This window comes from Dermacentor albipictus, chromosome 2 (assembly GCF_038994185.2).
Source record: "Dermacentor albipictus isolate Rhodes 1998 colony chromosome 2, USDA_Dalb.pri_finalv2, whole genome shotgun sequence".
Lineage (NCBI taxonomy): Eukaryota > Metazoa > Arthropoda > Arachnida > Ixodida > Ixodidae > Dermacentor > Dermacentor albipictus.
In genome coordinates, this window is record NC_091822.1 from 41,428,088 (window position 1) to 41,443,458 (window position 15,371).

Genomic DNA, 15,371 nt, shown 5'->3' on the forward strand with positions numbered 1-15,371 from the left:
GCGAACATGCTTACTGGGACAGCCGCTTCTCAGCAGCTTTGTGATTAGTTTCTTTGATGATAAGTGAAATACAGTCGCTGACCGTTTATTTGGACCTCACGGAGACTGCGGAATTGTCCGAATAAACAGGTGTCCGAAAAAGCAGATTAAGAAAAAAACATTTCTTTATTTCCACGCACTTATTCGGGCTTGGCAGTAGGCGTGAAGAAATCGTGAATGTGCCGTTGCACGCTGTTTCGTTTACGCGCAGTCAGATAAGCCTGAATTTCGGAGAGGGTCGTACGGTCACTACAGGTGGCTGAAAGCACAGTCATTGCTTGTACATGCTCCGCATGTGACGGCAGCGTAGCACATGGTATATTGACACGTGTACTTATCTTTATCGGGCGACCACGTTTCGCCGCTTAACAACTGTAATCGCAAAGCGAGGGATGCGCCTGAATGTATCCGATGTTTCTGGAAAGTTATCGATGCTTCTACCCGGCTGTCTGTTGTCGCCGAACCTTGTGTTATCTGATTTCATCGCGTAACGCGAATGGTGTAGAACTTTGTGGAAGGCACGCGGGTCCGAACGATTAGTCTGGAACATTCGACGAGTGCTCTATAAAAGCCGACGCGCTTGACCCGCTGATCAGATTTTCGACGATCGCCGACTGTGTTCGCCGCTATCGTTGTGCTTTAAGTGTAGCCTGTTCTGTGGGCACAGGTTCGCCCAATAAAAGCTAGTTTTGTCTTTCACAGTACTGCTACTGTGTTCTCTCTTTACCGTCACTACCACGTGACAATATCATCTTCCGACTCAGAGTCGTCATCCGGTGGCGCAGCAGAAACCTGACGAATGATCTCGCCATCGTCGAGTTCTGCGCATGTCAGTACAGCAGTGGCAGCACCTGTGAAACTCAAATGAGACGGTGTCCGGAATCGCAATGCAACCACTGCACAGGTCTTGGCAGAACATTTTCGGCGTCGGTAGGCAGCACATCGGAAGGCGACAAATCCTATGCCTCCCGGCACCCGCTTACCGCCATTCCCCGGCGCGGTATGCGCGGGCACTGTCGGTGCCATTAGACACTTGACGCGATGTTTCCGTATGCCGCGTTGGATCACCGCAACCTCGACACGGCACACAAAGCAAATATCGCCACGCCGTCACGTCGACATCAGTCACACAAACGAAAAACTTGGCCTACTCGCAGCGTCACGCATGAAGAAACAAACAAATCAGCTGCTGGATTGTCTTGACATGGCATACTGAGCTGAGACCAGAACTGCTGTAGCTACAAACCAGGCAGGAACGATGATGATGAGCAGAGATTTGCAGTAGCGCCACTTCGTGGGGCAGCTAGGAGGCTCCGTTCAAAACAAAAATGGCGTTCAGCAAGCCAAACCATGCAACGGTCAGAGTCGGTGCATGGTGCTCTCGATCGAGTTGGCTCAAGGAGTGTCCGAAAAATCGGACAAGAGGTTGCAAGGTGTCCGAACTTTCGGAAGTTGTTATACATTATGGTCTATGGTGAGAATGGCGGTGCCGCAAAGCAGACCAAATAATTGAGCATGTCTGAATTTTTGGAGTCCGAAAAATCAGTCGGCGCCTGTAATGTCATTGTCAAGAAACCGGCGAATGTACTTAGTCATCAGGCAATGTTATGTTGAACAACTTATCGGGGACACCCAAAAACACAAATCGATGAGGCTTCCATGTCGATGCGCCACCATGGACATGCATTTGCAATAGTCTTCTGAGCAGTCTTCATCTGATGGACTGCTAATTTCAAAGTTGTCTCTATTACTTCCGCTTCGAGAAACGAAGTAAACTTCGGTGTCTGAATAATTATCATACGAAGAGGTGGACAGGGCCGAAAAGCTTCTTTTCCGTGACAACGGACCAGCACCAGCGTTGCCTCCACCGGATGCCATATTTTGAAACAGAAGTTGCCCCTCAAGGAAATGTGGAATGGTGGTTGAAAAAAAATTACCTGCACAGTGCTGTCTAAAGTGCTGTCTAAAGTGTAGTGCTGTCTAAAGATTAACAATTATGCAGTAAAGCTGAATTTCTTCAATTTCTGGAAAGTTACTTACTATGCAAGAAAACTGGATGTATATTTAAAGGTAGCACATTGAAATACATAAACTCAGCAAGTTTCATCAAAATCGACAAAGAACTTAAACAAAAAATGTTTTCAGGCGCAGGGTCCCCCCTTAAGACAGTTGCAGTACAGCGCTCATGTTGGTTTATTCTGTGTTCCATTGTGGTTTCGAAGTGCGCTGCCATGTTCCATATGCCATTATTCCACCAAAATTCAGACTTGCCAGCTCCAAACTGCTTCAAGATGAAATTTTATCTGCTCAAGATTTCTCCAAAATTTAACCAAGCTGCTCAAAAATGCAATTTTGTCTGCTCCATACTGCTCCAAAACACAATGCTTGCTCCACAAATTGCTCCATAACTACTTTGGGCAGTCCCACCCCTGTTTAGTGCAAAACATGGATGCATTGCGGGGACATTTGCAGATTTGTACTTTGTTTAGGAGCTTTAACGTCATTTCTATGTTATTTTTCTACCTTGGACACAAGAGTTTACATGCGTTTGATTAGAGATTGTACTATAATCGGCCAAACACAGTCAAAACCACTTATAAAAATCCCAGATATAACAATGTGTTGCTTATAATGACCACATTTCGCGGCATTTAAAATTTTCCAACCCTGGCGACTGAAACTTCGTCCAGATATAATGAACATTTTCAAAAGCACAGTACTGTCACAACCGTCACCTAGTAGTGAGGGTGAAGAAAGCAGCAAAACTGGGAATGACGAAACTAGTGTTTCATTGGGCGAACCTGTGCCCTCAAAAACAGGCTACACTCAAAGAACCACGATAGCAGCGAACAGAGTGGGCAATCGGCGAAAATCTTATCTGCTGGTCAAGCGCGTCTGCTTTTATACATGGGTCATCGAAGGTTCCAGAGTAATTGCTGGTGCCCCGTGTCTTCCAGAAAAGCCTACAGAATTTGTGTTGTACATGTAATCAGATTACACTAGCTTCGGGAACAACATACAACAGGTAGAAACATTCATGACATTCGAGAAACTTTCGATACATACAGGCACGTCCTTCACTGAGCGATAACATTTGTTAGATGGTCAAGAGTGGTAACCCAAAAAAGATAAACAAGTACACAAGTCACAACGAACGCTTCAAACCTGGTCTCTGTAAAAGGAAGGCATACATGAAGTTCTCAAGCACGGAAGCACGATCGAACTGCGCGCACGGCAGCCACCCTCCCCCCTTCCCCACTCCAGTCTGACCGCGACGAAAATTTGAGATGGGCGAATGCCACACGCAGGTTTCAGAAGCTGAGAGGACAGTCACTCAATTTCAACCAAGATGGGGTAACAATGCCTTTAAGGCATGTCTCCGGTGTGCTTCAGCACAGTGTACCATGGCTGTGGCCTCCAATCTGAAAGGCAGTGACAGCAGTGCACTAGCACAGAGTTCACCATGTGCGCGCAGAATCTGGGAAGCTATGGCAGCGGTACTCTCGTTCTTGGACGATGTGGACGATTTTGACCAATTTGAACCAACAGCTGCTCAAGCATTGATGGCGATGTCCATGCAGCATGACATGTCACTGCCCCACAAAGTTGCAAAGAGTCGGCGGTTACCTACAGTTCGTCAACACTTCATTTACATTGTCGCTGATAATGGTTCACAATAGCATTCTACCTTTCGAACTTCGCACTTTTTCGGCCTAAGCAAGATAAAAATATAACTTTGTAGCTGCCGACGTGCATGTGGCCAATGCCGCTGCTGCAAGGGCAAGATCTTTGCAAAGTGCAGGCATGCCGCGTTACTTTCCGCTTCCAGGCAACTGGAGTGCTTCGCTATTGTATGTGGAATCCACTCGTGTCCCACTGATAGTAAAATATATCGCAAGCTTTCGAAGAAAAATGGCAGCGGGTGTGGTTGTAGTTTCAAAATGGTGGGTGATCAGAACTGGCCGGGCGTTCTTTCTAAGGCGCTGTGACGCCACATTTCTTTCTTTAGGTGATGCTATAACATAGGTTTGCAGTTTGAGGCGATAGAGTGCCGGGAACAATAATGAAGGTACTAAATATCCTTTTTTTTGGACCAAAGTGTGTCTAATTGTAACGAACTAATGATACAACTTTTCACAGAGCTCTCAAGTTCGTTATGAACAAGTTAGACTGTGCTGCCAAATGAATTACCGTATTTACTCGCATAATGATCGCACTCGCGTAATGATCGCACCCCTAAATTTTGTCGTCAAAATTCGATTTTTTTTTATTTCCCGCGTAATGATCGCACCCCGAACTTGCCGCAGCGATACGTCGTGTGCTAAGTGTAGCGAATAATGATCGCGCTTACCACCTGTCGAATGCTACGCAAACGACTCTTTAAGACAAGCCAAGCGGCCTGCACGCACTAAACATTCTTAAGTAGATGCCTCATTTCATTACTTTCATCACTTTCCGCATTTCCATGACAAAATGAGGTACAACCAAACTTGCCTTTATTATGGGTTGCCTTTATAATGGCTGATGTCAACAAAAACAATAAAGGCACATTTCGATTCTTTTCATCTGCTTTTGCACTCGTGAGCACGCAACAAATCGCGCGCGGCAATGACAGTAGCCACGTTTACTCTGATACGTTAAAAGTGTACCCTATTCATACGCCGACGCTTGTAACACAGCTAAGATATTCGCCCACCCTTAGCGGAAACGTGCCGTATTAGGATAGTAGTGAAGACAGATGCCGCAGTTTCCGCAGCATGCCCGTCATGTGTTTCTATGTCACTGGCAGCTAAGCGCGCCCACCTGTTTCTGTCCCCTCAAAGTGGACATGGCTACGTTATTGCCGCAAACTTGCCGATATCAACGGTAATATTCATCACTGATACGGAAGAAACTGTTTCAATGCACGTAATGTACTCACGAGAAGAAAAAAAAATCGCGTTTGGCGCGTTCGGCTTGCTCCGCCAGCCGCCATTTTTCTTTTGGTGTCCCGCACCCGCTATCTCGCATCCCGCAGCAAACGCGGGACGAAAAAAAAAAAATTTTTTTTTTTGCGGAAAATTTAACCCGCGTAATGATCGCACCCCTGAATTTGCGTCACTTTTTCTCACAAAAAAAGTGCGATCATTATGCGAGTAAATACGGTATTGCAGGTGTGTTTTGGAATTTTTTCTAAATATTCTTTCATTCGACTTGTTGGATAACTCGATCGATTCTGCCAGTCTTGCCAGGGTCAAATTAATTTTTCAGCTGCCTTTTCATGTAGTGCATGGGTTCTCAAGGTAGGTTCTGTGGAACCCATATGTTCCACAGGCCCCTTCTCGGGGTTTCGCAAGCCACTGATAAATTTTTCCTGGTTCAGCGCTCGTCTAATGGCTAAGATGGCGGCGAACACGAGGTGCACTCGATCCAAGGAACCTCCATCACCCATGTTCGAGTGTCAAAAAACACATCACATTGCGTGACAGACATGCATGAACGGTGCAATAAATCTACCAGCAGCTTGTAGCCACCAAGCCTCCGAAAACGGGCAGCGCACCTAAGCTTTTGCACTTGAATCTTGGGTGCCGTAACTTACCACCATGCAGGTCTCTCCCGTTTGTAAATTGATGCCGCTAGCATGTGCATTGATTTATACGTCGAAGGATTAATAAGTAATAAATGCACGGCACAGCGCAACCCAGTTGGTTCTGTGTAGCGCAGTACGCTAGCTTGACGAGCGTTGAGCTCAGCAAATGTGCAATAGCAAAGTGCAAAAAAAAGGTGGCTAGCATCATACTGTCACGTGGTCGTGACGTTAATAACACAGTAGCAGTACTGTGAACGACAAAACTAACTTTTATTGGGCGAACCTGTGCCCACAAAACAGGCTACACTTATAGCACAACGATAGCGGCGAACACGCTCGGCGATCGTCGAAAATCTGATCAGCGGGTCAAGCGCGTCGGCTTTTATACAGCAGTCATCGAACGTTCCAGACTAAACGTTGGGACCCGCATGCCTTCTACAAAGTTCTACACCATTCGCGTCAAGCGATGAAATCAGATAACACAAGGTTCGGCGACAACAGACAGCGGATAGAAGCATCGATAACTTTCCAGAAAGTTCGGATACATGCAAGCGCGTCCCGCGCTGTGCGATAGCATTTGTTAGGCGGCTAAACGTGGTCGCCCGATAAAGATAAGTACACGTGTCATTACCCCCCTCTTAAAAAGCATCGTCCCGATGCTACAAAGATAAGACAGCGAAACACAAAAGGACACTTATTAAACATAAGTAACAACAAAAAGAAACAAAGTCCAAAGGGCAGTTACGCGAAGCCCCAAAGTTCATTAACGCTGGTAGTAGGGCTTGAGTCGCACAACGTGGACTATTTCAGGTTGTGAGCGGCGCCGCTGTGATAGCGAAATACCGTCTGGCACGACCTCATAGGCCAGTGCGCCAATACGTTGGATGATCTTGTACGGTCCGAAATAGCGACGCAAAAGCTTCTCGCTCAGTCCTCATCGGCGTATAGGGGTCCAAACCCAAACGCGGTCACCGGGCTGGTACTCGACGAAGCGTCGTCGGAGGTTGTAGTGTCGGCTATCGGTCCTCTGCTGGTTCTTGATCCGCAGGCGGGCGAGCTGTCGGGCTTCTTCGGCGCGCTGGAGGTAGGTACGGACGTCAAGGTTCTCCTCGTCAGTGACGTGCGGCAGCATGGCGTCGAGCATCGTCGTCGGGTTCCTGCCGTAAACCAGCTTAAACGGCGTGATCTGTGTTGTTTCCTGCACCGCCGTGTTGTACGCAAAGGTTACGTACGGCAGGACGGCGTCCCACGTCTTGTGTTCGACGTCGACGTACATTGCTAGCATGTCGGCGAGGGTCTTGTTCAGGCGCTCCGTGAGACCATTCGTCTGCGGATGGTAGGCAGTTGTCCTCCTGTGGCTTGTCTGGCTGTACTGCAGAATGGCTTGGGTGAGCTCTGCTGTAAAAGCCGTTCCTCTGTCGGTGATGAGGACTTCTGGAGCACCATGTCGCAACAGGATGTTTTCGACGAAAAATTTAGCCACTTCGGCTGCGCTGCCTTTCGGTAGAGCTTTAGTTTCAGCGAAGCGGGTGAGATAGTCCGTCGCCACGACAATCCACTTATTTCCGGAAGCTGATATCGGAAACGGTCCCAACAAGTCCATCCCGATCTGCTGAAAAGGTCGGTAAGGAGGCTGGATCGGTTGTAGTAATCCAGCTGGTCTTGTCGGCGGTGTTTTGCGTCGCTGACAGTCGCGGCATGTCTTGACGTAACGGGCGACATCGGCGGTTAGGCGCGGCCAGTAATACTTTTCCTGTATTCTCGACAGCGTCCGGGAGAATCCGAGGTGCCCAGCGGTTGGATCGTCGTGTAGGGCGTGCAGTATTTCTGGACGCAGCGCTGACGGTACAACAAGAAGGTAGCTGGCGCGGACTGGCGAGAAGTTCTTCTTCACGAGCAGGTTGTCTTGAAGCGTGAACGAAGATAATCCTCGCTTAAATGCCCTTGGGACAACGTCGGTGTGCCCTTCCAAATACTCGACTAGGGCTTTTAGCTCCGAGTCTCCTCGTTGCTGTTCGGCGAAGTCTTCCGCGCTTATTATTCCAAGGAAGGCGTCGTCATCCTCGTCATCTTGCGGCGGCGGGTCAATGGGGGCGCGGGATAGGCAATCGGCATCTGAGTGTTTTCGTCCGGACTTGTAGGTTACAGTGATGTCGTATTCTTGTAGCCTGAGGCTCCACCGTGCCAGCCGTCCTGAAGGGTCTTTTAGGTTAGCTAGCCAACACAACGCGTGATGATCGCTGACCACCTTGAATGGCCTGCCATATAGGTAAGGGCGAAATTTCGCTGTGGCCCAAACGATGGCGAGGCATTCCTTTTCGGTTGTAGAATAATTGCCTTCTGCTTTTGACAATGATCGGCTAGCGTAAGCTATCACGTGTTCATGTCCATCTTTTCTCTGGACTAGGACGGCACCGAGGCCTAGGCTACTGGCGTCAGTGTGTATTTCGGTATCGGCGTGCTCATCGAAGTGCGCAAGTACGGGCGGCGACTGCATGCGTCGCTTGAGTTCTTGAAATGCGTTGGCCTGTGGCGTTTCCCACTTGAACTCGACGTCACATTTAGTTAGCTGTGTCAGCGGCTCAGCGATGCGTGAAAAGTCCTTGACAAATCGCCTGTAGTAAGCACACATGCCAAGAAATCTACGCACTGCCTTCTTGTCGGTGGGCTGCGGGAACTTTGCGATGGCAGCTGTTTTCTGCGGGTCGGGGCGTACTCCGGATTTGCTGATGACGTGGCCTAGGAATAGAAGCTCATCGTAAGCGAAGCGGCACTTTTCTGGCTTCAGAGTGAGCCCTGATGACTTGATGGCCTCTAGTACTGTGGTAAGCCGCCTAAGGTGATCGTCAAAACTTTCGGCGAATACAACGACGTCATCCAAGTAAACGAGACAGGTCTGCCACTTCAATCCTGCTAAAACCGTGTCCATCACGCGCTGGAACGTTGCAGGCGCCGAGCACAGTCCAAATGGCATAACCTTGAACTCGTAGAGGCCGTCTGGGGTGATGAAGGCGGTCTTTTCACGATCTCTTTCGTCGACTTCTATTTGCCAATAGCCAGACTTGAGGTCCATCGACGAGAAGTATTTAGCGTTGCAGAGCCGATCCAATGCGTCGTGTATCCGTGGGAGAGGGTATACGTCCTTCTTCGTGATCTTGTTCAGACGACGATAATCGACGCAGAAACGAAGGGTTCCGTCCTTTTTCTTCACCAGGACAACAGGGGATGCCCACGGGCTTTTCGACGGCTGGATGGTGTCGTCGTGCAGCATTTCGTTGACTTGTTCTCTTATAGCTTCACGTTCTCGCGGCGAAACTCGGTAAGGGCTCTGGCGAAGTGGTCGAGCGTACTCCTCGGTGATTATGCGATGCTTGGCGACTGGTGTTTGTCGAAGCCTCGATGACGTCGAAAAGCAGCTTTTGTATTGCCGGAGCAGACTTCTGAGCTGCTGTTGCTTAATCATGGGGAGACTTGGATTAATGTCGTAGTCTGGTTCGGCAACCATGGTCGTCGGGGTAGATGCGGCGGAATCCGAGAGGACAAACGCATTGCTGTTTTCCAGAATTTCCTCGATGTATGCGATCGTCGTGCCCTTGTTGATGTACTTGAACTCCTGGCTGAAGTTTGTCAGCAACACTTTCGTGTTTCCTCCGTGCAGTCGAGCGATCCCTCTTGCGACGCAAATTTCACGGTCTAGCAGTAGACGTTGGTTGCCTTCGATGACACCTTCTACGTCCGCGGGTGTTTCGGTGCCGACCGAAATAACAATGCTGGAGCGAGGCGGGATGCTCACTTGATCTTCGAGCACACTCAAGGCGTGGTGACTACGAGGGTTCTCCGACAGTATCGCATGGTCTTCCGACAGAGTTATTGACTTCGACTTCAGGTCGATGACTGCGCCGTGTTGGTTGAGGAAGTCCATGCCGAGAATGACGTCTCGGGAACACTGTTGGAGGATAACGAAGGTGACAGGGTAAGTCCGGTCGTGGATGGTAATTCTTGCCGTGCACATTCCAGTCGGCATTATGAGGTGTCCTCCGGCGGTACGAATTTGAGGGCCTTCCCACGTAGTCTTAACTTTCTTCAACTGGGCGGCGATGTGTCCACTCATGACGGAGTAATCAGCCCCTGTGTCGACTAAGGCGGTGACTGCGTGGCCGTCGAGAAGCACGTCGAGGTCGGTTGTTCTTTGTCTGGCATTACAGTTCGGTCTTGGCGTCGGATCACGACTGTGTCGCGTTGACCTGTGGCTGGTATGTGACGTCGTCAGGTCGTCTTTCGTTGTCGCATTCTTTCCTTCCAGACTTCGTCGGGACGGTGGCGTGTCGTTATGTCGTCGAGGTAGTTTCTTCGGCGTCTTCGTCGGCGGCGGAGGATCTTCGACAGTTCGACGGACACCAACCGCACCTCCATCGGTTGCTGCTTTTAGTTTTCCGGATATGGGCTCGCTGACCGGCCCCGAGCTGGGCCAGTGTATGGTCGGCGCTGCGGCGACAGGTAGCGGCCTGGTGATGGTGAACGCGACGGTCTTCGAGAGCTCCACTGAGTAGCCGCGAGGTAGTCAGCGATATCGCGAGGGCGTTCACCTTGCTGCGGGCGCGGAGCGTTGACGGCGAAACCTCGCAGTCCCATTTCCCGGTATGGACATCGTCGGTAGACGTGACCCGCTTCCCCGCAATGGTAGCAGAGCGGGCGGTGGTCAGGAGCGCGCCAAACGTCGGTCTTCCTCGGGTAGCTCCGCTGGGCGACGGGTGGGCGCGCTGTCGGCGGCGGCGGCGGACGGAATTGCGTCGTTGCAGGGCCCTGGCGTGGTCGCGGAGGGGGACCTTGACGGCGTGCGACAGCGGCGTATGTCATCGCTTCTGGCTGGGGCTGCGGTAATTGTGGTTGCAGCTCGGGAACTCCAAGTGATCGGTGCACCTCTTCTTTCACGATGTCGGCGATCGAAGCCACTTGGGGCTGCGACGAAGGCAGGACCTTGCGCAGTTCTTCGCGCACAATGGCCCTGATGGTCTCCTGAAGGTTGTCGGAATCCAGTCCTTGGATGGCGTACTGCGGCGTGAGCTCCTGGCGGTTATATTGCCGGGTGCGCATCTCCAGAGTTTTCTCGATCGTCGATGCCTCTGCAGAAAACTCAGCTACGGTCTTCGGCGGGTTACGGATAAGTCCTGTGAAAAGTTCTTGCTTGACACCCCGCATGAGGAAGCGGACTTTTTTCTCCTCCGGCATTTCTGGGACGACATGCCGGAAAAGACGGGCCATCTCCTCCGTGAAGATCGCAATTGTCTCATTCGGCAGCTGTGCTCTGGTCTCCAGTAGAGCTTGGGCTCGCTCTTTTCGCACGACGCTTGTAAATGTTTGCAGAAAGCCGCTTCGGAACAGGTCCCACGCTGTCAAGGTGGCTTCTCTATTCTCGAACCACGTCCTGGCGGCGTCCTCCAATGCGAAATAAACATGTCGCAGCTGTCCTCGTTTGCCCAGCTATTAAACTTAGCGACCCTCTCATACGTTTCCAGCCAGCTTTCCGGGTCCTCAAACGTGAAACCACGGAATGTCGGTGGTTCCCTGGGCTGCTGCAGCACGACGGGGGACGCTGGGGCTGTCATTGGAGTTGCCTTGGACACAACCTTCTTGGTCTCCGGTAAAAGTCCGTGCTCCGGGGGCAGCTGTTGAAGGCGGCGGCTTGCTCGATGTTCCGGGACGGCGCTGGTGTTGTCTTTGCGGTCCGGGCTTGAATTACGGCTTGTCGGGGGCGTCCGGTACATGAACGTAAAGCACCTCCACCAGATGTCACGTGGTCGTGACGTTAATAACACAGTAGCAGTACTGTGAACGACAAAACTAACTTTTATTGGGCGAACCTGTGCCCACAAAACAGGCTACACTTATAGCACAACGATAGCGGCGAACACGCTCGGCGATCGTCGAAAATCTGATCAGCGGGTCAAGCGCGTCGGCTTTTATACAGCAGTCATCGAACGTTCCAGACTAAACGTTGGGACCCGCATGCCTTCTACAAAGTTCTACACCATTCGCGTCAAGCGATGAAATCAGATAACACAAGGTTCGGCGACAACAGACAGCGGATAGAAGCATCGATAACTTTCCAGAAAGTTCGGATACATGCAAGCGCGTCCCGCGCTGTGCGATAGCATTTGTTAGGCGGCTAAACGTGGTCGCCCGATAAAGATAAGTACACGTGTCAATACTGAAACGAAGTGGTGAAATCCGCATTGCCACGGTCACAAATGGAAACTATATGTGATACGTGACTGACAGCAACGCCTGAACGCCTCATTGCCTAATTGAATACATTTAACATAATTGAATATAATTGAACATGCCTAATTGTGCCCTTGAAACCTTTATTCTTGCATTTATCACCGTGCATAACACTGCGGTGGTGACTGGCTGCATGTCTTCGTAAGTATGTAGTCATCATCCATGATGGCGTTGATAGCCACCACGACTCCGTTCGCAGCAGTTGTGGCAAACAGTAGTTTCGTTTTGACTCTGTGCATGCGTCAGCCACGTGCCTTCAGCACTGCATAGTCGCCGTCCATGATCGAGTTGATAGCGACCGTGGTTTCGTCTGCACTTGTTGCAGCAAAATGTAGTTTCATTTTGATTTGGTGTGTACATTGGCCGCCTGCCTTCAGAACAATGGTCTCCATTCATTGTCTCAGTGGTCTCCATTCATTGTCACGTTGCTAGCAGCCGCAGTTTCGTCCACAGCGGTTACGGCAAACAGTAGTTTCACTTTGTCTCTGTGCCAAACTGTCAAAGATGAAGAGCACAGGTTGCATTGCGATGAACAGGTGATTTGTTGTCGACAAGTTGTCCGCCGTCGCAATGTTGGCAAATGGCAACTGAGGAAAAAATAATCGGGCTGTGCGTGCGGCAGTGAAAAGCGTGTCTCAGACGAAGACACATGGTGCAGCCACGCTGCAAAGGAAGTCGCGAGGCCTTTGCCACTGCAAGTGCTAAGCAGTCATGATGACGATAATTACAGCTTCCACACTGCTCTTGTGCAATATAGAAACATGATTTGCTGATTCGTTCAGTAAATAAAAGCATGTTGACATAGTAAGCATTTGTTTATTGTTTTCTTGATATCCTCAATAACTCGACATTTGGTTAATTCAGTGGTTGCTTTATTCAGTCCCATGAAATCCGAAGTAGCGAGGTTTTGCTGTACCCAATGTAGAGCTAGCACCTATTCTAAGACCTCTTGTAAATGGTACAATTGTCCTTGTGCAATTAGCACCAAAAACTGTCATTCTTTCTCAGCACGTATTAGTTACAATGCTATCTTGTCTTCGCTCATAACACCTGCACCCAGGGGAGGTATTCTGTGATAATCACTTTCGGCGATAGTGTCACTTAGGCGATAGTATCGCCATCAGGTGCATGCTGAATGGCTCGTTGCACAAAATTGGATGAGCTGATTGGCTGGTTGAGCACTACGTCACGCGAAGACGATAGCATCGCCGAAGTGATCGTCACAGAATACGTCCCCAGCTTGGACCATGCGAGTTGCATGCTGCCGCCAAAGTAGCCTGCCCAACTGATGTTCTGACGTTCTGCTTTGCCTTTTCTTTTCCCCTGACAACAGTGGTGTCCTCCCCGTCGGTGCAGCACTGCAAATTCTACCCTCACTGCACCAACCTCAAGTGCCCGTTCTTTCATCCAAAGGTGAGGGCGATGTGCCCGATCAGTTGTGGTGGAATGGTGCTCACACATATGATGTATATTATGACCACTTACCGCATTTACTTCAATCTAACGGTCACTTTTTTCCAATAAAACGGGTCCAAAAATTGCATGCGCATTAGATTCAAGTACAACCCTAAATAAACATTGCCATGTCGCCATCTGCACTTCAACATGGCCGCCTCGTACACACTTCGAGCTTAGCTTCCGTAGCTTCCTCCATGTGCTGTAGTATATGTGCTTAGGTAATTTCACTGTGTGGGGTCTGATGTGGGATATCTCACACCGTACTCTTGGGACAAAGGAACGACAACACAGTAGTGCACACAATCACAAGGGCATTTATTGCACCTTTCATACATCAATGCCTGCTAGCCAAGTTGCTATCCACAAAACATGCCGATGTGCGCGCGACAAATCTTGAAGTCCGACTCACCGCGACCGCAGAGCGAGCGAATATGTTCGCTCCATGCTGGATCCCAACGCCTGGTCGTTCGCGTGTATAGTCACGCGAATCGTGGCGCGTTCGAAGGCGGCCACGCGAGGCGGTCTCGCAGATGCATCGGTCGCCGCGCGCGCGGAATGTCCACGCTGTTCGGCGACTCGCCGGGGAAGAGGGGCGCTGCACGCGCGGCACGTCCGTGCTCCTCGCGCCGTCTCGAACCCCAAGAGCGCAAGCGCCTTCCTCCCGGCGCCCAAGTAACCTCGCCTGACGGCGGCGTTAGTAGCGCAACACTTGCGCTATCTCTTGGACTCCGCCTGTACCATGCCGACCGCCGCATGTGCGGCGAAGCCGCACTACAGGAGACGCGCTATGCGGGAAAAACATCAGGGGAGGCGCGAGGGTCGCGCATCCCCACAACCGTCTGTCTTCACCGACCGCGCTTTTTTAGCTGAGTGAATGTGGCAGCCACATTCTGGCGGGTCTAGAATGCAAAGATGCTCACATGCCAAGCTTGCAGTGCACATTGAACAACCCCAGGTAGTTAAAATTATTCCGGAGCATTCCACTACAGCAACTGATAATCCTTGCATTGGTTGGGAACATTACCGCCCATAAGTCAAGCCATTTCAGCGCTTCTAGCTGTGGCATTCCCAAAGCTGATGTGTGGGTTTAGGACAAAAGTCAATTGAAGCAGTGGCATGCTGGTTTGAGCCACGCAAGCATGGTTTTGATCAGAATGTTTTGGATACTCAATATATGTGACTGCTCTTTGCTCCTGGTTTCAGTATGACTCGTGTATTCTCTGTGGGCATGCAAATTTATCCCCAAGTTGTACATGAGTGAATTGCAATGCATAATGATACCAGCACATTACCAACAAAGTTTAATGCAGAGACAGGAAAAAAGAAGGTAATGCCAAGATGGGAAGTGATGAAACAAACTAGTGGTGTGTCGTCCCTTTGTGAGCTAAACTGCGCCCACTCTCTTCCATCTTGTGGTGCAGCCATGCAAGTTTGGTCCGGCGTGCCAGTCGTCCTCGTGTCCGTACAGTCACCCAGAAGGTAGCATGCCGCCACCCAACAAGCTGAAGTGGACGTCAGCGACTGCCAAGAAAGCAGGGTTAGTGCAAATGCTGGTCAGGCATTTTGATTTTTTTTTTTTGCATGCAGAGAAGTATGTCCACAATCTGTATGCAGGAAAGTAGCCCTGTGCAAATGCAGTAAGACCTCCTTCATATGTATTAAAAAAAAGGAAGGCATCGAATAGTGTACTTATTGGGAAGATGCACAATCTGAAGTAATTGAAAAAAATCCCCAATCTCAACTGTAGCAGACATCTATGTAGCACGAAATATTGCGCAAATTATTGTAGCACAAGATGCTGACGCGCGCTGATCTGACGGGGCCCAAGGGGCCCTGAGACGTGTGTTGTTTTAGCAGCTTAATAGTTAAAATAAATGCTGGGGTTTTATGTGCCAAAACCACAATATGATTATGAGGAATGCTGTAAGAGGGGACTCCAGTCTAATTTTGACCACCTGGGGTTCTTTTATGTGCACCCAATGCATGACATCCTTGCATGGCATCCTTGCAATTTGTGCCCTTC

The 15,371-nt window shown here is 50.0% G+C and overlaps 1 protein-coding gene across 2 annotated transcripts in view; it reads left to right on the top strand.

Annotated features, from left to right (window-relative positions):
- The window catches only part of Nab2 (Nuclear polyadenosine RNA-binding 2), a 133,696-nt gene that overhangs the window by 106,027 nt on the left and 12,298 nt on the right, over positions 1 to 15,371 (top strand). For both annotated transcript variants that reach the window (XM_065430210.2, XM_065430211.2), the window contains 2 exons: positions 13,224 to 13,303; positions 14,770 to 14,885. In XM_065430210.2, the coding sequence (XP_065286282.1) occupies positions 13,224 to 13,303; positions 14,770 to 14,885 (196 nt within the window). The remainder of the gene's footprint in view (positions 1 to 13,223; positions 13,304 to 14,769; positions 14,886 to 15,371) is intronic.